The 26,600-nt window shown below is 28.2% G+C and overlaps 1 protein-coding gene across 1 annotated transcript; it reads right to left on the bottom strand.

Annotated features, from left to right (window-relative positions):
• Positions 1-24,478: 24,478 nt before the first annotated feature.
• On the bottom strand, positions 24,479-25,846 carry LOC8267914 (protein GLUTAMINE DUMPER 2). The gene is made up of 2 exons (XM_048372470.1): positions 24,980-25,846; positions 24,479-24,771 (listed from the first exon to the last, which is right to left on the bottom strand). The coding sequence occupies exon 1, from the start codon at positions 25,744-25,746 to the stop codon at positions 25,234-25,236; it is 513 nt and encodes a 170-aa protein (XP_048228427.1). The 5' UTR covers positions 25,747-25,846; the 3' UTR covers positions 24,479-24,771; positions 24,980-25,233.
• Positions 25,847-26,600: the final 754 nt, after the last annotated feature.

A 26,600-nucleotide genomic window follows, 5' to 3' on the forward strand; every position in this document is an offset into this window, starting at 1 on the left:
TGTGCTTTTGGTGTCAAAGCTAGGAAATTCTTTGGATTTATGATTTCGCAAAAGGGTATAAAAGCTAATCCGAAAAAGATAAAGGCGATCATAGAAATGAGGCCACCGAGTAATATCAATGAAGTGCAGAAGTTAAATGGAAGGATAATTACTCTTGGCTATTCATCTCTTGTTCGGCACGAAGATGCTTGCCGTTCTTAAAGACCTTAAAGAATGTTAAGAATTTCAAATGGACGGAGGAATGCCAAAAGGCTTTTGAGAAAATGAAAAAGTTCTTAAGCTCGCTGCCCCTACTCAGTAGATCACTGAAAGGGGAACTCTAAATTTATATCTAGTAGCAACTAAAGAAACGATAGCCTCCATATTAGTCAAAGAAGAGAATGGCGATAAAAACTGATATATTACACGAGTAGGGTTTTGAAATGGGAGAGACTAGATACCCTATGATTGAGAAGCTTGCTCTGGTGATCATCACAATGGTCATTAAGCTCAGGCAGAACTTTCAAGCACACACAGTAGTGGTCAGAACGAATCAACCGCTAAGGAAAGCATTGTAGAGGTTAACTGCAGTTTGATCAGCAAGTTTGGAGGTAAGGGACACATATTCCAGTTCTAACTCGGCAATACGGAGATTGGCATTTCTCTTTTTTGCCATGATCGAGTTGATCTGAGTGGTAGCATTCTTAGCCTGGGCATTAGTATCTTGAAGCTCACTTTCCCACTTTTGCTCCCAAGCAGTAAATTCCTTATACTATTTTTGGAGGATATGCTCGAAGTTCTCCGCTTTGACGCGGTCATAAGAGGCTTGCTCAATCAATCGTCTCTCATAATTTTTTTGAGCATTGCCCAAAGTCACAGCCTGAAAGGTCAGACATGTATTTAAAAAGGAGAAGAAAAGAAAAGAGAAGAAAGGAAAGCCACTTGATAAGAGATAAAGTTACCTGAAGGATAAAGGACATTTGAAAGGCATGAAACTCGGAAGGATGCATGTTCTTGAGCTCCTTAATATCGGCTTTGAAGTTGATAAGGCCAGCAAGTTCTTCAGCCAAAGAAGGCATTTGGACTGTAGGACCTGCCCTGTATTTTTTCTCCAAGAAATACCGAGGATTAAGACAGTGGTTGGTGGCAAGAACGCCGACCTCCACACAATCATCCTCATTTGTCAACTGAGGATGATTTCCACAATCTCTAGAAGATGGAGGTCATATTGCCAACGTCTGGTCTTCCGCTGGCAGCTCTAAGCTCAAGTTGGGAGTAGCTGGGTTATCCTCAGTTGTACCATGCTAAGCCGAGGCTGGTGGATGAGCAGGCAGAGCCGAGGATGAGGAAGCAGTTCTCCTGCCTTTAGTGAGTTTGATCTTCTTAAGCTGTTTCAAGTCAATCACTACAGAATGAAACAAGAAGTAAAAGATTATATTAGAGAAGCATAATGGGAGCCAGGAACAGTCGAACAAACAAAGGGCTGAGTAGGTATACTTGAAGAGCTATCACCTTGCTTAGCTCTCTATTGTTTGGACATTTCAAGACCGGCCAAGAATTGATTTATGAGAGGAGTGACCGCAAGGGAAGACTCTCATTTTCTAACATTCAATAAGACTTTACAGTTGTTTAGGTCCTCCCTAAGGTTTAATTTTAGTTGCTTGGCGGCACATGCCACCTTCTCGGGAGATTAGTGTAGTCTGAAAGGATGAGAAACAAGGAAGTACCGATCTCACTAATTGTGAATGGAGAAAATAAGACCATCTAAGATTTTGTGGCCAGCTCGGGCTCTAAGATAAATAAAGGCATGCTCTGCTACACAAGCAACTAAGTAAAAGGAGGAAAAGAAGTACGAAGTAGGAATAAAATTAAAAATTTTATATAATTGCTTAAAAGCGACTAGAAGATGTATGGAGTTGGGATGACGCTGACCTATAGAAATATTATTATCTAAGATAATGGTATTGATAAAAGGGTCGAGGGGTAATCTAAGATTGACTTTTAAGTTCTCTTCATACAACACTAAGTGGTTTTGCTGGAGAAGTGCTATTTCCATGGAAATGCTCACGACACTCATCTAGAGTAAAATTAGAAGGATATTATATCGAGCTCTAAGATTTTCTAAGCGAGGAAGGTCCATAGTAGATGGGTACAGGTGCTAATCGTTCTCACCATCTTTAGAGAAGATTCCTTAGTTTTCATCCTCCCTTTGATTAGAGGTAAGCGCCTCTGCACCGGCTGAATCGCTAGTGAGATTTTGAGAGAGAGTTTGGTCTAACTCTTCTCCGGCATTTCTAGGACTAGTATTTTCTAAAGATTTCATTTAGTAAGATGGAATAGGAAAAGGTAAAGAAGAAGATGAAAAGAGATGCAAAAAAAATAAAATACAAAGAAACTTACTAGTGATAATTGAGAGCTTGTTTGAAGGTACGCTGAAGAAGAAAACGGAGAAGACACAGAAAAAATACTCAAAAATGGCAAAAAGTGTTTCACAAACGGAAAATGACAAACTTCTAGTGACATTTAGTGACGAAGATACTTTTTGGGATTAGGGAAGAACATTCCAGAAACCAGAGACATAACCGTCCTTGGTTTAAAGGCAAAATAATGAGCAGTTATCATTAAAGGCGCGAGACATGAAGCGTCCAGGGCATATGTTAGACATCACAAACATTTGAAATTTAAACTATTTAACCGAGCTTACTTTCCGATTAAATAAAACATCAATTTAATGCTTTAAAAGCATTTCATGTAATAATTATCGAGCTCTAGAGAAAGAGGAATACCGAGTATAAATACTCTCAGAAAAAATAGGGGAAAACTAATGATAACCGGATATCATATGCCAGCCTGTCCCACTCTAAAAAGGTGGGATTGACCATAGATTGATATCCATAATGATTGGAATTGTGGAAGAATGTGTCTTGAGAGGACACTAGTCATAGAGTCTGATATGATCTAGAATTTTATGAGAAGTAAGAGTTTAAATCCTAATATAATTAGGACGACCTACAAATATGGAGTTCTCTCCTAAATAGACTAGAAGACCTTCAACGTCTATATAAGAAATGGGGACGTCGCACATTAGGTACAAGCAATTTTACACACTTAAACACTTTATCCACCCTCGTACAAATTACTGACTTTATCATCGGAGTAAGTGGCCGGACAACCCCATCCGTACTTTCTAATTTATTTTTACAAGTACTCCAGAGATTGAGGTGAGCCTTTAAAAACCTTGTTGATAGCTAGTCTTAATCAACTAAGTTATCAGACATAAAAGGAAGTCAAAAAAGAAGTTAAGGAACAATAACATGAATGATTTTGTTGGCCTTGAGTAATTTTCTTGCACGCATGCATGATAAGGCATATCACAAATGTAGAAGAAGTATCCATTCAGGAAATCTTATGCATTTAGCAAAGTTAGCATATCAATTAAAAGCTTAAAAGAATTTTTATAGCATTAACAATCATCAAGAAGGAGAAAAGCACAATAGTGCCAAGCAAAGCCTCATTAAATTAACTGTAGAATATGTGCAGCGGAGAGGAAGAGTTATAAAGAAGATTTCTTTGGTTTAAGGAGAAAAAAATCTTGTGCTGGAGTTTTCTTTGGTTTTCCTAACATTTATTAGTCTTTATCATCACTAATCTTATTATTAATAGTAGAGCATTGTCTATAGATAGCCAACATTAAAAGATATATATGCTTAATTTTAATATATTGAACTAGTGTGTTGTTTGCCATAACTTTTAATTGCGCCTTAGAAAAGCTTCAGAAGAATGAATGATGTACTCATGGTTGTTCTCTTTCCGTATTCCTCCCAGCTACAAAGCCTACACCTAATTTCTTCCGATCCTCGCTCTCGAAAATTAAAGCTATTTTTAAAAAAATTCTTTTAGAAAAATAGAAAAGTAGAAAATCATATTTAGTTAACATAAGTTTTTAAAATTGAAAAATAAAAAAATATTTTTCAAATTTTCATAAGTGTATACACTTGCATAAAACAAAATATTATTTTAATATTTTCTGTTCAAATAACACATAGCTATATAATATTAAATTCTATTATTTTTTATTATGTTTATTTAAAATAACACATCTGTTTTTATTTTTATTTTTTTATAGTTTCTCTTATTTTAATGTTTGAATTTTTTTAAATGAAAAATAAAAAATAAAAAGTTCTCCATAAATAAACAACCCATAATCATATTCACAGAGAGAAGGATAAAAATTTGCTCATAGGTGTTAGATGAACCGACAATAGTCATGTGGTACCTTTATATCACTTGTAATAATTTTATATAGTTTTATTTTGCAGTATCTTTTTTATAATTTTACATTATGGTACCTTTTTTCAAATTTATCATAGGAGAAGGATAAAAGGAGATTTCTTTTCCCAATACTCATTATTAATTGAACAGACATAAATTTATTATGTAGTAAATTTATGTTACCTTTAATAATGTAATTTTATTTTGCAGTATGTTTTGTAAAATGATACTAGATAAATTACCATAAAATGTAATAATTCGAGTCAATTTTATGCTTATCTTATAATTGTTTAATTAATTTAGAAAATGAAGAATTAATAAACTAACATAACAAAATTAAAAGAACTTAATCGCTTTCTAATCTTGTTTTAGCTTTTGCTAAGATTTATGAACTATTTAGACTGTCTTAAAAGTTAAATAAATGTTTTTTCCTGGAGATGTGAGTTTGATTAGGCTATTAATAGATACCTTCAGCTCTTTTTTTTTTTTTCTTTCTCTGATACGGTATTATATATTAAAATATATATTAGAATTAAAAACGCATTAAATTGCTTTATTATTTATAAAATTAAGATTAAAATTATTAATTACTTATTACTAAAAATAAATTACCGATAATTAATTATAAATATAATTATAATTTATGAGCACATATAACAAATGGAAGATAGGATATTGTAATGAAGAAAGAAAACTAAACACAAAAAATATCAAAAGTATTAATAGTGATGTTGATTTCTCAACCTCGTATGTAGTTGGAGCGTCCATACCAAACAAATCTTACAAATTGACTATCACAAACGATTGTTCCAAGAAATGGCACACATGAAAAATTTATATATCAATAATTAAATTTGTGTTACTGTTCATCATCAGTCTCACAATAAAAAATATAAGTGCTCGTCTCATAATATATATGAGAAGCCAACTATGATATTTATATTTATATTCCATCTCAAACTAGTTAGATAAGCAAAAACAATAGGATGTATTCCATTATATAAGTGTTTAATAAAAAAAATAATTTTATTAATAATAAATTTTTTGAGGAACCAATTCCATTCCTTATTGATTGACTTAATAATTTTATTAGTCAATAATTAATACATTTTGAAAAAAAATATTTATAACTGATAATTGTAGGCCAATCTATTATATTTGAGAAAGACGAAGTTGACTAAGTTCATATCCTATTACAACTAGAAGTCTTAGAGATCATGTTATGATCAAACTCTAGTTAAAGAGTCCGACCCGATATAGGACTCTATTAATAGTCAAGAAAACTAGTCCAAATATGATTATGACATCTTACATTTGCGAAGTCCTTCTTCTCGTAGGATAGGATAGGAAGACCTTCAGTCCATATATAAGGAACTACATATAATATACTAGATGAGTATTATTTTAAAATATATATATATATATATATATATATTTATTTAAGGTAAATTTGAAATTTTAAAAGTTATACAATATAAAAATATTTTAAAAAATTATCAAATATAAAGATAGTTATTTATTAAACATGCGCCTCAAAAAATAAATGAAATAAAAATTATATTTCTTTTTATTAAAAAAAATGTATTCAAAATGAAATCGTTTGAGTATGATTTTTTTCTCTTAGTAATGATTTGTCGGAGTGAATACTAAGTACTTAATTTATATTTTAAACCTAATAATAAATTAATATTTTCAATATGTGGTAATTTTATTTTAATCTACAAGTATACATATACCATAACCATTAATCAAAAAATAAATTAGCAAATCATTAATGCAAAGTAAAAACAAAGTCACCTTCAATTCCCAATATAAAAAACAATAAGATAGTCCCTATAGTTGATGCCATATGCATGTAGACAATCAAATGGTTTTAGTTTGTTAAATTTAGTCATATTATGCCTTCTTATAATTCTTAGAAACTGGAATTAAAATCTAATGTGGCGTGCGTCAAAAGCTGATACTTTTTTTTTAAAATAATTTATATTTATTAAATTTGTATTAAATATTTATTTATTTTACATAAATTAAACATGTGTTGAATATTTATTTTTTAAACGTCAAATGTTTATTATTTATTAATTTAATTATATTAAAAAATATGTGTATTATAATATAAATATTTGTAATATAATTTTAGTTTAACTTTTTTCTATTTACTAACTGTTAGGACGACTTACGCTATATCTATATTATATATATGTACGTTTAAATGAATTAATGATGAATATTCATTAATAAACTAATAAATATTATATCTATTAATGATGAATGCTTATGTTAATCACAAAAATATTTTAATATGCATTATAAGTATAATAAAATACAGATAATGAACATTACAATACCGGATAATGAATATTAATATTAACACCGATGAATAATATATGAAACTAAATAGACATAAACATATTAACTACAATAAATATTAAGTTCATAGATAATAAATATTTAAATATTAAAATTTAATTATTATAGGATATTACATCTAGTGAACATTATACATATAAACAATGAACATTTTAGTACATGTAAATGAACAAAAAATAGTAATATGTACTTGGTCTAATAAAAACTGTTTAATATGTGTTATTAATACTTTGATACATAAAGATTTTATTTTGACATGTGTACTTACTATAGACACATAGAATTTAAGTTTATGTATAATTTTATAATTTTTTTATTAATTTAATGATCATTTTATATTATTATACTATTAAAACCTTAAAATATTTATAAAAATTAATAAAGGCATTAAAATATTTAATCTATTATTATTTTTAAAAATATTAGACAGTCTATTTAATTATATATATAATTTTAAACTATATTATTATTTATAATCAAAATAATTACGATAGTCGTCACATGCGGATAAATGACTAGTTTTATAAATATATAAAAATATTTATTCGATATATTATTTTTAATATTATATAAACTTTCTAGATTTATTTTATTATAATTTAAAAAAATAAAAATTTTATGTGTTAAAATAAATATATATGTCTAAATTTTTTAAAATAGTGACACTAAAATAATTATGACAGTCGTATAAAATATAATAAACCATTAATATATAAAAATTTATTTAATATATAATTTTTAATATCATATTAATTTTTATAAATTTATTTTATTATAATTGAAAGAGTTACCCGATCAACAACCAACAGTAAAAAAAGCAAGAATGAAACATAACGAAGAACCACTTGGCTCTTGCATTGCACGTTATCTCAATTGCATCAATAATGTGTAAATTTGTACGGTGATCAAAAGTTAATGGTATCTATAAAGAATTTCATTATATGATTTTAAAAAAAAGGTAAGAAATCTAAATCAATGCATCACTTATTCCCTCAAGTCTTTAAAGATCGGATTCTTCCTTTCGAATTCCTTCACTTAAAGTATTCAATGAAAGATAAAGACTAAAAAAAAAGGCATAAAAATTGAAAAAACTACTTCATAACACACTAAATTTACACTTTAGTATTTAATGATTAACACATACTTCATTATTTAAAATAAATAAATATATATCAATCATTTATCGGTTTAATATATAAGTAAAGACATAAATCAAATCTTAACAAGAATTATTACAAAATGAAAATGCTATTACTCTATTAGTAGTATTCCTAAGATGAATAAAATAAAAATGAATTACTCGAGTACCAAAGTGGGCTCAAACTCTTGGACTAGAAGACTGGAGTTGCTCCATTCATTTTCCTGGGCCAGACAACTAATTTGGCCCAATAACTGCAGCTCTTGAAATGGGAATATGCAAACAAGTACTTTCAGCATTTTATTTCTTTCCTATTTTTCTCTTCTATCTTTTTTCTTTTTCTTTTACTTTCAACACAGCTCTAAACCAAAACCAATGGCTAAATTATACGTGTATGCATTACTCAATGATTGTATATTCCTCGATAAAATAAGTGAACTAATCATTCAAAGAACCTATTGAGTAATTCAAGAATGCAAAAAAAAAAAGAAAAAAAAAGAAATCAAGAGTAGAAAAAGAAGTTGACCATAAAGATGAGCAATTTGTATCCAGAGAAATCTAACAATCAAGAATTGTAGTTGTCAAACCTTTTTCCACAAAAGAAACTTGAGAGCACCTCATCAGTTGAAATTAGAATTCATAGGTGGAATGTTTTTGATTTGACAAGTCAAGCAAGTGATGCAATTAATTTTCAATTATTGGCACCCTCATCCTCTTTCATTTCCACAAATTTCTTCTTATTTCTTCTTTCCTTTCCTAACCAAACAAGATGGCAGCACACTCCAGTCTCAACTCAAGCCACAAGAAAATGCAAATGGGGTTTTTCAGAAATGGGTCTCTCTACTCAGTGGCAAAAGTAACTTTTTTATAATTTAGAATTTCGAAATAAATTTTAGTCCTTTTGTGTTTGTTCATTTTCTATGACAGTAAGTCGGCCAGCTAAAAGAAGCAATGAGCGTGATCAATAGTAGCATTCAACATTGCAGCAGCATTCAACATGATGAATATACAAATTTTGATGCTGACCTTAATGGATGTTGCTGTAATGGCTCTTGCCTTCACGCTTTCGCCTGTTCTTTTTGCTTTCATATACTTAGTTCATTATATCATTTATAAAAAAAATTAATTATATTGTAAAATATACCATTATTTATTAAATGTTGCATTTGAATTGATTGGTTTTTAATCCAATGGCAATAAATAAGTTAACTAATACAAATACATCATTTAATAAATAATACTACATGTCACAATGCAATTGATTTTGTTTACAAATGACGTCGTAAACTGAATCTATTTAAGAACTGCCCTATGAGCGATTTAATTTTAATGTCAATAAAAATTATAAAATTATTAATATTAAAATTGAATAATATCACACTACAAAAATTTAACAAAAATCTTAAAAATAAATAAATTATTTATATAACTAACTACACACAAATAATAGTATATTATGTTGAGTCTTTTATTAGATATACAAATATATTATATTTTTTATGAAGATAAATTAATTAACTAAAAAAAGTTTATTCTCTGCTTTTACATGATTTAATAAATTTTTATATTTTGAACTATGTAATTTTCTTTTACTATATTCATAACATTTATATGCAAATAAATAAATAGGAGTATCTCATAAAATTAAATAAAATAAATATATTAAAAATATAAATTAAACAAAATTAAATAATTATGTTATAACTTGATTTAATATTAGATTTTATTTTATTTATTTTTAGTATCTTTTTATTGATTACTATTTATATATTTTAAGTGTATAATTTAATAATATTTTCTTACTTTACATATATAAAAATAAAAGTATTATATTATTTTGCAATTTACTAAATTATAGAAAATCTAACCTACAAACTAATTTTTAATTAACTGAATTCTTTACTTGAAATTGAACTATATCTTGAAATATATTTAAGATAGAATGTAATGAGGGATGAAAGGTGTAAATAAATATAAATATTATAATTAAAAATATAATTTTTTAATTGATAAGATAATTATTCAATTACGAGAATAGAAAATCTTGAAAAATCTAATTAAAAATTAAAATTATAAAAAAGGATTCGAAGAAAAAAAAGATATTTAAATACTTAAAATTTATAATTAAAGTATTGTATTTTGTAATATAGTATTTGAAAAGAAAACTTTTTAAAGTGAAAGTTATAAATAAGAATTCAAAAGGGCATAGAAATATGAAATAACTAAATATCCTAATTAAAATGTTGGAAGTTGTAATATAATACTTTTTAAAATAGTAGAAAAATATTTTAGAATAGATTAATTCTCTAAAAGTTAAAAATTAGAAATTATATGACATGTCATGTAGGATAGAGAAAAATAATATTAAAACATTGCTCTCATATATATATATATATATATATATCTATATATATATATATTTATTAAATTTAAAAAATTTAATTTAGAAACTATTTTTAATAAATATATTAAAAAATATATTTTTTAATATAAAATTAATTCTATTAACATAATTCTTTTACTTAAAATTAAACTCTGTAAAAAATCTCAATGAAATATATGTAAAATAGAATGAAAAGAGAGATGAAGAGTATAAATGAGTATAAACGTGATGAGTAAAAGAAATTATAATTAATAAAATAATTATACATTATGAAAATAATTTTTTTAAAAAAAATAATCAAAAGTTGAAATTATAAAAATAATTTGAAAAATTATAAAATAATTAAGATTTATAATTAAATTATTTTATGTTGCAATATGATACTTAAAAAAAATACCTACAGTGGAAGTTATGGAAAAGAATTCAAAAAAAAAAAATTGAAATAATTATATTTCATAATTAAGGTGTTAAAGCTGTAATATAATACTTTATATGAAATAGTAAAAGATATTAAAATAATTAATTCTCTAATAATTAAAAGAATAGCTTATGATTCATATAATATGCTATGCGGAAGAGAGAAAACAATGTTAAAGCTTTGCTTTTACATATATATAAATTTTAAAAATATAATCAAAAGTTGAAATTATAAAAATAATTTTTAAAAAAATTATAAAATAATTAAGATTTATAATTAAGTTGTTTTATGTTGCAATACGATACTTAAAAAAAATTATCTAAGATCGAAGTTATAAAAAAATTCAAAAATATGGAGAAAAGTGAAATCTATATACCATAATTAAGGTATTAAAGTTGTAATATAATATTTTATATAAAATAAGAAAAATTAAAATAATTAATATTTTAAGAATTAAGACAAATAGTTTAGGATTCATATTATATGCCATATAAAAGAGAGAAAACAATGTCAGAATTTTATTTATATATATATATATATATATATATATTTCTTATTTAAATATAAATTTTTTTTTAATTTTTTGTGAGAAACTCAATGAACCGTAAAATACACGACATAGATAGCTATTTATAAAGATAAAAGCTTATTTAATATACAATATAAATAGCTATCCATAAAAATAAAAATTCGTCTATATAAAATAAAAGCTCTTCTCACTCTATCTAGATATAAAATTAATGACTATTTTTAGTAATTAATCCTATGAAAGCGTCACCACATGCATATGCATGCAACCCTTTTCCTCGAGGAAGATGAGGAATGTAGGAAAGTAAAATATTTAGGCAATTTCTGGCTTATCAAAGTATTACTTGCTACTATAGTATGTATAGACAACTTGTGACTATAATTTAATAATTATCTATTAATTATATCCAAATGCGCCAATTGTAGGGATGTTTAAAACCATATCCAACCTAGCATGATTAATCAACTAGTTTAATATTTGCATTTTACACAGAACTTAATTAAATTTATTATAAATTATACAATTTTATATTCATATTTTATAGATAAATTTATTATATTTTATATAATAATTATGTTAATTAATTTTATATTCAAAAGAACAATTTTCTTTTGCTTTTTGGCTGCTCTCACTTGTATGAAATTAAGAAAAATAGCTTCTAAGAAAAATCACTTAAATATGAAATTAACCACACCAAGCCTTCAATGTGGGCAAAAAGTGTCACTATAAACTTCATCAATTCATGCTTCATGTTACAAGGGTTGATCCACTATGGCCATTAAGCCAATAATTAAGTGGATTGTATTTTTGCACATCACTAACGCCATTAAGCCACCAATTAAGTGGGTTGTATATGTTGTATAAATAGGTGATTAATTGGCACCTATTTTACATTTAGACACCAAATTCTTTTTTTTAATATTAATAATAGGTAAAACAAAAAAACTTATGTCAATAAATATTTTATATCCATTTGAACATTATATGATTGAATTCATACTTAATTATTTAATATCATTATATGTAGATAACGATTCAGTATGTTTTGAATATATATAAGAATGATGCTATAGGCTGAACTTGATCCATAATAATATGGATCAAAATTGAATTTCAAAATAAATTCTTATAATTATCCTTTTCATCCGCTATAAATTATTTTTTTTACATATTGATATATATGTTAATTATTTATACTTATTATTAATGAATTGATCTAATTAATCCTTATATCATTCTTAATTTAATTCTTACCATGATATAAAATGAGTTATAATTTGATACCTACCATAAATTGTTAATTAATTTCAAAAAAAATCTATATTTGATGTTGCTTATTATATTATAATTACTATGATATTTTCCTTTTTAGACACAAATTCATAAAATCGATCTATTAATCTTCATACAAAATTATGAGATGATATGAACAATTAAATTATCTTTTCAATTCTACTTTAGTTTGATACTAATATATTTCTACTCCCTTAAAAGAATGGCATCTGCAAATATAATCAAGAAATATATCTTCAAATTTATTGTAGATTCTTTTTATCATGTTACTTTCGACTCAGTTTATTATAGAATGAGAAAAAAATTATTGAAATTGATTTCTACGAATAAAAAGATTATGAGCTGATATAAAATAATTAAATTTTTAATTAAATATTTGTTACTCTACTTTAATTTGAAATTAATACATTTTTACTCTTAATAGAAATTGTATCTACAAATATAACAAAACAAAAAAAATCAATTCAAATACTCCACAGAATCGTATAACAAAGTAAAAAGGTATTTGTTTTTGAAACATGCTATTTTGCATGTCTATAGAGTTTTGAAAAATCCAAGCATTTCATAAATAGATAGAGAGGTAGGAACCTTTCAAACGAACCGCACTCTTTGATGTATGTCAGGAATCTATTGATGAGAAGGGATTGGAAAAAACTTGAACCTAATTCCTGTAATGATGTATATAAGCGCATAGAGCGATTTATTTGATTATAGACATTTCTAGAATACTTTTAACAGAGGAATAGTCAATTTTGAAAGAACTTATTGTCAACCTCTTTTAGATATGAATTAATAAAAATTTCAAAGAAATTAGACTTATAAAATAGAGAAATAAATAGATAATTTTGAAAGAACTTATTGTCAACCTCTTTCGGATATGAATCAATAAAGATTTTAATGAAATTAAACTTACAAAATGGACATCTCATTAATTAATCAATATCAAATTTATATTACAAATAAATTTATTAGGAAATAAATACTTTATCCCATCAAAAACAATAAAAATAAAATAACCTTTTAAAAATTTCATTTGTAATTATCTTTTGTATCTTCTTCGATAAAAGAAAAATCATCACAAATTAAGAAACATCACTATGAATGATTATATAGTGAAAAGGAATATGAAGATGAACACTTTAAATATACTAAGTTAACACTTTAAATTTTCTATACAAAGAAAAATCCATAAGAATAAAAGAACATAAATAAATAGGTGGAGATTACTTACCTTATGAAAATAGAATAAGCATTAATTAGAGAAATAAAAGAAAGTTAAATTTTAATTAGAAATAAATGGTAATTATATTAAATAATAAAGAAAAAATAAAAATAGTATATTATCCTTCTTGATCCATATTTATTTAAGCATTTTCCTATATAATATATTATGTAACTCTTTTTTTTATAGAAAAAAGTCATTATCTCACAAGAAATAATTAATGCAGCATTATTTGGCATCCCTTCTTCAATTGTTAATACTGATAAGATGTTACTACCATGGATATGGTTATATATCAACATAAATTAAAGTCATGCATTAATAATGATTAAGACCAGTAAATATACACTTGGGCTATATTTGACATACAGAAATGACAAGACAGAATTAGATAAAATAAAATGAACTGCTTCAATTTAATATTTGATATATAATGAAAGATGAATACAAGTTAAAATAAAACATTAAACTAATCACAATACCCATTATTTTTATCTTAGTTAAAATAGTAATTAAAAATAAAAATATTTAATAATAGTGTCTAATTATATATTCGTAATTATTGCCTAAATTCTAGAATTTTATACATAAAAGTAATAAGTAAAATATTAATTTATACCAATTTTGATTTTTTAATAACAAAACTTATTTTAATATATTTTAGTTAATTATATTTAAATCTTAATATCTTAATATGAATTTTACAAAAAAAAAATAATACTATTATTAAGTTTAATTAAAAGCTTGAAAGAACTGGTAAGGGGAATTATGATTAAAATGCTTATAAACAGAGACCCCAAGTGTGGTAATGAAAGTATATCTAAATATAGAATTGCAGGGTCCTCGATCATCCAATTGAGGGAGTATGGAAAGATCCACTACCAGCAAAAAAGATAGAAAATTATATCAGTAGAAGCATTAAACTTTGATATGATTAGACTCCTGGAACAAATTCTAGGTGTCTCTTGGGATCTTTTTATGTTAAAAAAGAAAATATGTAAATTGATATGAGTGGAACATTACACAATCCTTATCATTTGAAGATTTTCATTTTTCTTCATAAATATATATATATATATATATATATATAGATAGAGATATACCTCCATCCCCACTCCTTTCCTTTTTCTATATCTTCCAATTAATGGTGACAATCACCATGCACCCATAATGAGAATGACAACTGTCTAATTCACATGGATTTGCTTTTCACCTCAAAATTTGAATTACAACTTTTCAGTGAAAAATATTGTTTTATATTTGTTACCGTTAAAAAATTTTACCTTGGTTTAACATAAAAAAAAATAAGATTTTATATTCCACCACTTAATAATTTAAAATTTTTAAGTTGATAAAATTATATATTTTTATATAGTATCAGAATCGGCTTTTGTATATCTATATATGTTGTTGTACATCGATAAATATATTTATTAAATATGAAAAAAAAAAAAAATAAATTTGTAAAATACTTATAGTGATGATCAAATAATTTAAGTTTTTATATCGAATAAAATAAAATAAGTGACATCAGCTAAATATGAAAAACATCAAAAAAAAATTATATTATAATTATGATCACCACCTAATAAGAAGCAAGGCTTTTAGTCACAATGCTAATAGCGGAGAATGAGGAATCTATTTAGAAATGAAAGGAGGAGAGAAAGAGGATGAAGGAAAGAGAAGGAGCATCTGCCTTATCTTTCATGGGGAGAACTGAAAGAAGGCTGTTGGAGGAATAGGGAATAGAAGGACACTTGGCAATGGCAAACATTTACTTACTTTGTTTATAAAAAGTAGAGAAGAAGAAGAAAAAATAAATAAATTGACAATAAAAAGACAATAGGCTATTATGCTATTTATATCTCTTTGTTCTAGTTTTATAGTACAATGGTTCCTTATCTTTGAGTACCTATTTTTCTTTTTATTCCATAAATCGTACAAGGGTTTAAGCAAAGCAAAAGCATTCTCTTGCTGCCGCATCTCTCTAGTTCTCTTCCACTATTGGGATTGCCTTATGAACTCATAACTCTACCCAATAAATTTTCTTTAAATGCATTGTCCAAAACCAGTGATTTCATATAAATATTAAAAAAAAAAAAATATTCTCCCTGATAAATTTAATCCTTCCAAAATTAAAAGTTCAGTTTAGAGATTTTAATTAATTAATAGTTATTTCTCATTTAAACAAGTGATTTTTATAAATTCTAAATTAACAAATGATAATTTGATTGAATTTTAGTCCCCTCAATTAATCAGCTATATATGAATAAGAAAAAGCGCACCTCAGCTAATTTAATGAAGCCTATATATTTAAATATTATTTTAAAATTTAGATATAAATAACAAACTTAGATGTAAAAATATTTAATAGGAATAATGATATAAATGGTCACAGCTAAATTACCCTCGCGCCCTGAACTATAGGGGTTATATCAAGAAAGTCCCTGGACTTTAATTTAAGTATTAAAAAATCCCTAACGTCATATGTCGTTTTACTGACTGAAAGCTGACGTGGCATCTTCATGTGAAAAATAATTCTTTTTTTTTTTTAAATGTACATATCAGTTTAATAGGACACATCAGCAACACGTGTCCCACTCATCCTCTCTCCTTCCTAAGTAAAAACGGAAACGATTCTCTCTCATCAATAAAGAAAAGAAAGAGTTCACCTTCCATTAACTGTCTATCTCACCTTCTAAACTCATTTGAATCGATTACTTTTGTTTAAATAATAAAAATGCCTATGTGTTGCTGTATTATTATGGGAGTGCTTATAGGAGTCATTGTATGTGTGCAACCGCTTTTCACAATACTGATTTCACCATTGCTTTGCATCATGGTGGTACCTTTAGAGAGTGGGGCTATTTTTATAGGGAAGTAGGTTGTAAACTGTTTGAACTTGATAGAATTTTTTGGTTGTAATAGATATTTGGGTGAAGCAATTAGGTCATAATGGGGTGATGATGTATTACTCGAAAAAGCCTAATAATGACTTTAAATCAGGATTAACAGTTTTAGAAAATGACGCTGGAGTGTTTAAATGTCATTACATGTTGCTGATGAAAAAGAAATAGATGTTTATGTCAAGCATCTATCATCATAGCAGTTAAAAGAAATGGTAAATCTTAGAAGAAAGAGTGGTATTGTGATAGAAGAGATTCTGGAAGAAAATGTAACTAGCGACAAGGATAAGGGTTCTAAAAGAGTTGAGAGAGAATGTGCTGGACATGGTAATGAAGAGTCTGTGAATAAATTATAAAGTAGAGCTTTACATTTTAGAAATGCCTTACATAGTTGTTTAAATGGAAATTTCTATATTTTATCTAATTTATATGTGTACTCTGTTTGCTAACATAGTTGTTTCAACTAAAGCAAGTAATTGTTTGGCCATATTTATTTATTTACTTTCATAACTAACAAGATATCTATTTCAAATGCAATATCTAACATTACCAACCAAAACATCAAACATTTCATGAAACTTGCCTCTTATATTAATAATAATCCTGAGTACAAGAATAATATACTAGTTAATCCTATATGGCTAAATTATAATAACTTAGGGCGATGGTGATACAAGTTACAAACTATTGGGATAATTGTTGTGAACTTTCTGCATATGCTTCTTCCACCAACGAACACTTAGCAGTACTACTCAGTACTGCTCAGTGTTATAAATCTCCAAAATGTAGCAAATAACATACCAAGCCAAATCATACATCTCTTTCATGCCTCTTCTCTTTCTGCATTCTCTTCTCTCTTTCTTTCTGTCTTTTCCATTCTATCGATTCTTCTCTATAATTCTTTGATCACAGCTTTCGTCCTTGGTTGTATAGGAGGATCCACTCACATAAAAATTTAGCATGGTTGATTCTGCATACAAAGTAACCATATGGACTAGTTAAACACAACTAAAGCAATAGTTAAACAACCAAAACCATATTGTTACCTCGAGATTTCGATATTCGAAGAATCTTCTGCCTAAATTTCCTTCAGTTCACGAAGTTTTTAAGATTGATTCAACATTGCAAAAGCGGTTTGGTGCTAGAATTTATTCGTTCATGTTATCCATTACCAAAAAAAGACTTGGATTTCAAAGGATTTTGATTTAGAGTTTATAAAGACTATGTTTCAATGAAAGATGAGGGAGAGAAGAAGGAAGCGAATCATTTCTTTTTAGGGAGGAGAGAGGATGAGTGGGACACATGTTGCTGATGTGTCCTACTAAACTGATGTGTATATTTAAAAAAAAAAAATTATTTTTCACGTGGAAATACTACGTCAGCTTTCCATCAATTAATATAACGACATATGATGTCAGGAGTTTTTTTTATACTTAAATTAAAGTTCGGACTATTTACTGCTACAAATTAAAGTTTAAGGACTCTGTTAATACAACTCTTATAATTCAGGGACGGCGCAGGTAATTTAGCCAAATGGTCACTGAATTTTGTACCTAGTTTCATTTTAGTCATAAAATTTTAATTTATTTTATTTCAGTCATCCAACTTTAGTTTTGGTTGCAATTTAGTCACTTCACATATAAAAAATTAAAATATGGCAAGAACAACTAATAAGAAAAGTGTAATTAAGTAAGAAAAATGTGACATGTCAATTTTTTTATTGGCAAAATGACTAAATTGCAACCAAAATTAAAGTTGAATAATTAAAATAAGTTAAATTAAAATTTTCTGACCAAAATTAAACTATGTGCAAAGTTTAGTAATTATTTATATTATTATCTATATTTAATATACTGACAAATTTTGTTGTTATTTTTTCATGTGATACCGAAATCTTCATGGTAATTTAAAAGGTCATTGTATTATGAGTTTATTTTAATTAGTTCCTATATATTATTTGTGTTGTATGTAGATTGTGTATCCCTTTTATTTTTATCCATCAATTTTATTTATTATTTATTAATTTTAGTTACAATTGTGAAAGTTTATATGTCGAGCAATTAAAAATGAGGCAACCAAACATGTCCAATCAGCAGATGGATACTAAACTTGAAAATGAGTTTGCAGACTGGTTTAAAAGTTATGTAAGTTATTTTTACATAGTACTTAATAATAAAACTAAGCTTTTAATCTTCGTCTAGTAACAATTGAAAATCCCCTTAAATTGTAGGCAATTGACGATGAAACAAACTAGCTAATAAATGATCTATTAAGAGGTCACTTCATATCAGCCGTTACCTATTTGGGGTATTTTGTTAATGGGTTTAGATTCCACAGTTGGGCACAGTTCAAGTAGATCAACAATGAATAACAGAGTATGCCTATAAGGTTCAAGTTACAGTATGGTAGAGAGTAATTATTATAGCCAACTATTAGAAGTTGTATAGTTGGAGTACTTGGGGTTGCCAATAAAGAAGATTGTACTATTTAAGTGCGATTGGTTTGAACTGCCACCAAATTTAGGTACAAAAGTACATACCGAGTACAAGCTTGTCAATGTAAACTATTAGTGCAAGTTTAATCAGTATAGGCAAATCAGGTATATTATTACACATATCTGAGCTTGCATATAATAAGAGTGACTGGTGAGCCATTTACAAAATAAAAGAGAGATATGATGTGGATGTTCTAGAGACTACATGTAAAAATCTACCAGTTGTAATACCACCATTTCAGGAGGATCAGTTGAACGTATACGTGTCGATACAGTCAGACGAAGACCTGAAATCTTTGAATAATATGGTGAGTTAATAGAACTAGGAGATGAAACTGGTAGTAGTGATGATGAATTGGAACTTGATTTAAAAATATACAACCAGAAAAAAGGGTCACATAATAGTGATACTTAGGCATATAAGTTTTTTTTTTTGTAATTAACTCAAATGCATTATGATTTTTATTTATTTTATGCTATTTTACATTGACTGTTTTATATATTAATTTAAGCTTTTTTATGAATGTTGTTTCAAAAAACTAATGATATTTGCAATACTGGAAAAAATAAAATAATTCAAATGACAGACAGATGTCCTTGTAAAGACCGTCGGGGATGGCCTACTCCACCATCCTTACTTCTTATCATGGAGACGTCCCAGACACATTCTTCTACATCTACCTCTACATCCAGTTCGAGGCCATCATTGCCTTTACCATTCTCCTTACACCTACAGATTCTTCAACTTCTAATATTATTCCACCATTCAAAACTAGTTCACCACCCGTTATTGCTCCACCTCCCACTACACCTGTGGCACCACCTGAGGGGACCTCACTTGTCGGATCATCATCGGAGAGTTTGGAGTCCCATATATGGATTGAGAATAATAAGTAATAAAACTTTTTATTTTGATATTGATAATTGCTATAACTATATTCAATATTCTTGTCTAAATTAACTGCATTAAATTTTTTATATACAGACTGGTACCCTCTCATTTCTACTCGATAAAGGCCACGAAGATCTTCAAGAATGCCATAGAGCGTGAGGTGTATGTGTAGTGATTTGTGCCTATGGCGATGAAGGACTTGTAATACTAACATTCAGTACTTCTTTATTTACAAGTGATTAATACTAACATTCTTTTATTTTATTTGTTTTTTTAGAAATTTTTCATTGGGACCCGAGGTATAAGGACCAGCTCTGACTTGCTTAGGATAGGCAGGCAACTGAGAGATACTACGACATGGTATTCGGCTGGAAGATGAGCGAGAAGTGGCCTCGATGTGTTGCAGAGAACGCCTGGGCCCACTAGACAGACTACTAGAAGAGGCCTGAGATGAAGGTGGCCTTTGAGACCCACAACAAGAATCGTTTCAGCAAGATTACCAGCCTGGGTACAAGCACTACTCGTCACATTACTGGATCGAGGTCGACTATCGACCACCGGTGAGCACTAGTAAAAATGAATATTATGTACTTTATTCACAAGTATTAATTAAATTTATAACAAATAATAATAATCTTTAATCTAACCATCTTATTTTATTCAGGCCAGGGAGTTGGGTCGCGAGCCTATCGCCTTTAAGCTATTCCACCGGTTGCTTAACAAAACCGATAGCTAGTTTATTGACATCAAATCCCAACATATCGCTGTAAGTTACTTATAACATATTAAAAAATCTCAAACAATATTTCTACTGTTTCAATTTAATATGATAATTAATTTTAATTTTTGTCTATTATAGGATACTGTTGAGGAATGGGTAGTTGCTACATTTCATCCTAGCGAGGGTTCTTCTAATCCTCCACTAGTTGACATGTTGCAGCTGTTTGTCGATGTCATCAATGGGGAGAAGCAACACATATATGGGCCGGGCTCAGAGGCGCCCACCTTCACCCAGCCCCTTAGCTGTCGCAGCTTCAGCAGCACTAGCTCTTATCACTCATGGGAGGCGCATAGACGCGAGATACAACCGAAGCTAAATTAGGAGTATGGCGCCCGCATAGCAGATCTCTAGCGAACGATGTAGCACATGGTTCGCATGTTTGGTGTTGGCTTCATTCCACCATATGCGCCTACTCCAGTTGATACGTCTACGACTGCCACCCCAGATCCTCCAGCTCAGGACTATGGTGACTCCTCATCCACTGCCTCCGATTAAAGACTTTTCTGTTTATACTTTGCGTTATTATTTTTTTGTATAGTATTATGACTTTGCATTTTTTGTATATCATTATTTATATTTTTTTAATTTCATTTTGTTATTTCTATTTCAATTTTTGAAATATGCTAATCAATTTAAAAATTTAAAAATACTAATTAATTTTTTTTTAAAAAAATTAATATATATATTTACCAATAGATTAGTGACGGCTTTAAATAAATATTTTTTAAAAAATATAAAAATGGCACAGATTAGCGACGAAATTTAAAAATAAATTTACGCCTTAGCAAAGGTATATCGATGGATTTTTTCTGACAATTTAAAAATGGTGTCAATCATTGGTAAAACGATTCAACAACGCCTATCTACCTACGCATTTAGCAACGCTTGACTTGGTCATTGTCGCCATCTATACCGATGGCCAATCTAGGTCTTTTTAGAGATGTAACAATGCTTTTTTTAGTGACAACCATCACCCGTTGTTATATCATCGGTAAAATATTTTACCGACAGCTTTAGCACATATATCAACGGATTTTTCCGTTACTAAATACTATTTTTTTGTAGTGACTCTTCAATATTCATCCTGGAGAGACAAACCGATCGACTCTTCCTAAGGAAGGATGTGCCGATCGATATATCATCATGTGTCGTTCAATACATGGTGGTTTGCCTTTATAATTTCCAAAAACCTATATTTTGACTTTTGGACCTAAATCTAAGGAATACATTTAAATTTTAGGTTTGAACATCATTGAGCTAAAATTAAAATTATATTAAGTCTAATCAGTAAAATAAAAGAAGCAAAATAAGATGTCATCATATGATCTATTCTTCAATGAGTAGTCATTTTTATCTTTCTTGTCAGTTTTGAATTTATCGAATGCCTCTCTTATTCATTTTTAACTCTATTAGATTCTTGAGGTTTTTCGGTCACTTTTCTTATTCTTCCCTACGCCATTTGAATTGTTTGATTAGAACTATTTAATTGAGATTGTTTAACTTGGATGTTGGTAGCTCTTACTCTTTTTGTTCTTCCAACTTGTTTAGTCACTCCTTTTGTTCAACACGGCTCTACTGTTTTTTAATGCTTGTACATCGGTTGTTCTCTTATCGAAATCTGTGTGCATTTGTTGTATTTTGTTATTAAGGAAGTTGATTGCAAACTAGAGGGTTAGATTTATATGGAAAAATATGTTGGATGGAGAAGAAGTTCGTATAGAAGCTTTTTATGGTGTGTATAAAGAGAATGATGTTTGAGTCATGTAAAAGAGTAAAAAGAGGAAAAAAAATGGGATGTATCTAAATAAGAATAAGACGTAAAATGAGAGGAATTTTTATTTTGTTATTATCATATAGGGTGCCAATGATAATATAGTAAAATTAGTTTTTTGATAAAGATAATAGATAATAAAGAGAAGAATTGAAATGAAAAATAATAAATACTCTTACCATTAATAGTCCTAATCAAATGTGATAGTCGTTTTTTACGGTAAATTGATCACATCTATTTAATAAATATATCAAATATAATAATATTTTTATGATTGATATTGTTATTTTACCTCTTGCTCTTTTTGTATATCTTATTTCATGTTTTTCTTCGGTTTGATCTTTTAAATAATCTTTTTATCAATTCTTAGAGTTATTCTCTAAAAAGATCATTACTATCCGAACTGTTCAAATCATGACAATCCAATATCACTTGCCACTACTATATTTATATAAAATAAATAAAAAGAAAAAGAAGAAGCAGAGAGAAATCAAGATTTGAGATTTAGGAAAGGAAAGAAAAGAAGAAAGAAACATTTGATGTCATACCACCAGCAGATACCTACTTCCACATAAAAACTTTCCTAAAGGCACAGTGGAACAACTCCCAATTCCTTATACACACAATGATACCTTAATAAGTGTGGCTTACTTCAGAAAGCATTAACTTATGTACCCAATCATTGTTGCTCATATAATAGTTACATACGTTTGCAAATATAATGCAGACCACCGATATAGGGACACATCGCTTAGCACAAAAAATAAAAAAATAAAAGCCCCTACTGTTTACCTGGTGATCAAAATGTACCCACTTGGTTACATATCAATCTCTATAAAATGGCAAATGCAATCTAGCACTATATAATGTTTCTGTTTTATTTTTTTCTTTAAAATAATAATAATAATAATATTTTTCAAATATTGAATATAATTTCCTTTGCTATTCGAAATATGATCTCATCTTATTATTAAACTATTTTTTAATTACAAATAAAAGGAATTATTCAAATTAAAATATATCTTTACGTCGTAATCGTGAAAAAACTGTTGGCCTTCCAATTTTTAAATATCTAATATAGAATATTTGATGAGTGATTGAATTAATGTTTTAAAATAAAATCATTGCTTTTATACAAAGCATTGCAAGCTAAAATTACACGTACCCATTTCTAGCTACTAACAGGTAGCAAATTAAAATAAATAAAATTTACAATTATTATTTTAATTTCAAGAATATATCATAAAATACAAATTTAAGAATTTCATATTATAAAAACCCTTAAAAAGCTCATAAATTTTTTCCTAAGCAAGTATTTCCTTTAAAATTTCCAAAAGAAAATGAAGGAAAAGGTGATATATAGTTTTAATAAAATTAATTTTTATAAATTTAAATAGTGCCGTATGTGTATAGTAAATTAGAATGATTTATTACTAAGAGGGTAATTTCGAGCTTCCAAATGACCTAATCAGAGGTCCACTTGAAAGAAAAATACTTTTTTTTTTTTTTCTTCAAATGGTGTGGGTGTTTATGGCCAGGTTGCCCCTCAAACTATTTTAAGATCGCATTTTCCCATTTTTGTCCGAACACATTATTTTCGAGTAGGGTCATCCTCGATTGATAAGGAAATAAAATACTTCATTTTTCAATTAGACTCATTGGAATTTTTATTTATTTATAAACATTTTAAAAGAAATTTTTCATATTTGCCTAAATATACTTGAAAAGAATGTTCTGAATTAGTTAGACTAATTTTATATTATAAAAAAAAATTCAAAATATTCTATGGTAGGATGATTGAACCTTAATTGGCAATAAAATCAACAAATATTTAGATTGATTCGGTCTATCATGTGATTTGTATGCTAAATTAATTGTACAGTAATATAATATGTGACTTTATTTATTAATTGTTATATTTTTATTAATTAATTTATTTATTACCGTTAATAATTTGATAAAATTAACTAGTTAAAATATAACAATTAATAAATAATACCACATATAAATCAATTTACGAGGTGGCATACTAAGTTCAAATGAAAATTTTTCTGAAATCAAATATCTCACAACTAACTCCATGAACTCACTACAGTTTGCAGCAGAGGGTATGAATACACTTTGACAGAACCAAAATACATATTGTATAAGAAAAAGAAAAACAGAAAATTCAGACTCTACCATCATCAAACACACAGTATCACTGGCATGGGAAAGCAGTTTCATCTCGCCGCATCAAAAAGTATGTATGTTACACTTATGTATGTCCAGTCTCTCGCATTACATGTGCCACCTTTATCTTCTTCTTTCTTTCTCTTGAGATCTGCAGTTGGGTGGCAGAGTGACATGTTTATGAAGGATTTAGAATTACATTATGGAAAATGAAGGTGATGATACTGAAAAAGGAACTGCTGATTCTTCATTAAATCTCAACGAAAAATTTACATTTTCCGGAATTGGAAAACATGAGAACAAACAACCAGAATAAAGAAAGGCAGCTGCTAAACGAAAAAAAAAAAAAGAAGAGTTACCAATTGAATGTAGCTCAATTAGTAATGGAGCCCTCGTCCTCTCCAGGACTCTAAGGTTTCGAGTTCAAGCCCCAGACAGAGCAAGCTAATAAAAGAAATATAAAGTTAAAACCAATCTAAACGTGCAAGAGCTCATTTACAGACACCCCAAATCTTCAAAACCTGTAACAGAGCTCTCTTTTCTTTCAAGATCCCAATCTGTCTAATTAACTTGTTTAAACCTAATCAAGAAAAAAAGAAAGAGGGAAAAATAATCAATGGGTTTGATCTGATATTGATTCTTGGGTAGTTGTTGTCTCCAATCTGCTACTCTGTTCTTGATCACTCTGCTTCACCGTCTCAGCAGTACAATTCTCTGTAGATTTTTCACTCTTTTCACCGCAGGAACAGCTTTTCGTATCACCAAAAGAAGAAGACCTACTAGACATTGGTGTAGCCAAGAAAGTTGGCTTAACTTCACCCGCCATAATAACCAGAAACTTCTCTTCAAAAACAACACCTTGTCGTTGTTTCTCATTGTTATCTCCTCCTTCGCCTCCACCGGCTTCCAGGTCTCTCTCGCCGCCTTCGTTCCCGTTCTCGAGGTACCCAGATAACTTCCAGTAAGAGCAAGCAAGTATCAGGAGAGCAAAAGCTATTAAACCAAGCATGGCAGCTAGCCCACCAAACAAGTACGGCACAGGCGAATGCCATGGCGAGTGTTGTGGAACCACAGGGTTTGCTGTCCTTGCTGCTGTTACGTTCATAGGGCTTCTTGCTGCTGCCATCTTCAGGTCTTTGTTGTTGTTATTGTGAGAGAGAGAGAGAGAGAGATTGAATTATGAAAGAAATTAAGAGGAGTGTGGGAGATGAAAGATGGAAGGGAAGAGAAGGGAAAGGGTACTTATAAAAGGAATTGGGGAATTGGGAAATTGGTGATTTATGTCGTCATTTTGCATGAGAAGTGGGGAACTGGAAATTATAATTATAGGGCCCATTCCTTTTTCGTTTTCTTTGTGTTTTATGCGTACAGTAAAATTGCACTCATGAGAAAGGAGAAGGGCAGGTATATGCAACAAATTATATATATATATTATATGCATAATGAATTCAATTTTTAATGTCAGCATGTAACGTGGAATAATCAACTAATGTGAATATAGACTGTTGGCTAATCGTTAGTTGGAAATTTTTAAATTTTCTTTTAATATTTATTTATTTTATTTTATTTTCCTATGTTTATTTTATAACAATTAGTTATTCCCTATCAAAAAATACTACTGGAAAATGATTTATACAAAGATTTATGGAAGCATATGCTATGAAAATATGTAAAATGTGCTATACCTAAAACAATATAAGAGAATAATAGGTATTTTACTTTAAGCTTCTCAGTGAACTAATCAGAAAAAGAAAAGAAAAATGTATTCAGTAGTAAATGTAAGTGGATAAAACATGAAAGGCGTATGTACATTAATGAATACATATATTATATTTGTATGGATGTGCATGTTCGTGTGTGTATGCGCACACAGACACTTGTTTAGCCATAATAATCTTCTTTTGGATCAGATTCCTCTGTGGCCCGATTTGTGCGTTTTCTATAGCTCGAAGCAGATATAATAGGTTTTCTTTCTTTTTC

This window comes from Ricinus communis, chromosome 3, assembly GCF_019578655.1.
Source record: "Ricinus communis isolate WT05 ecotype wild-type chromosome 3, ASM1957865v1, whole genome shotgun sequence".
NCBI lineage: Eukaryota > Viridiplantae > Streptophyta > Magnoliopsida > Malpighiales > Euphorbiaceae > Ricinus > Ricinus communis.

What these genes read in the sequence shown, in the direction of transcription:
- LOC8267914 (XM_048372470.1), bottom strand. Translation starts at nt 25,746, where the DNA reads ATGGCAGCAGCAAGAAGCCCTATGAACGTAACAGCAGCAAGGACAGCA.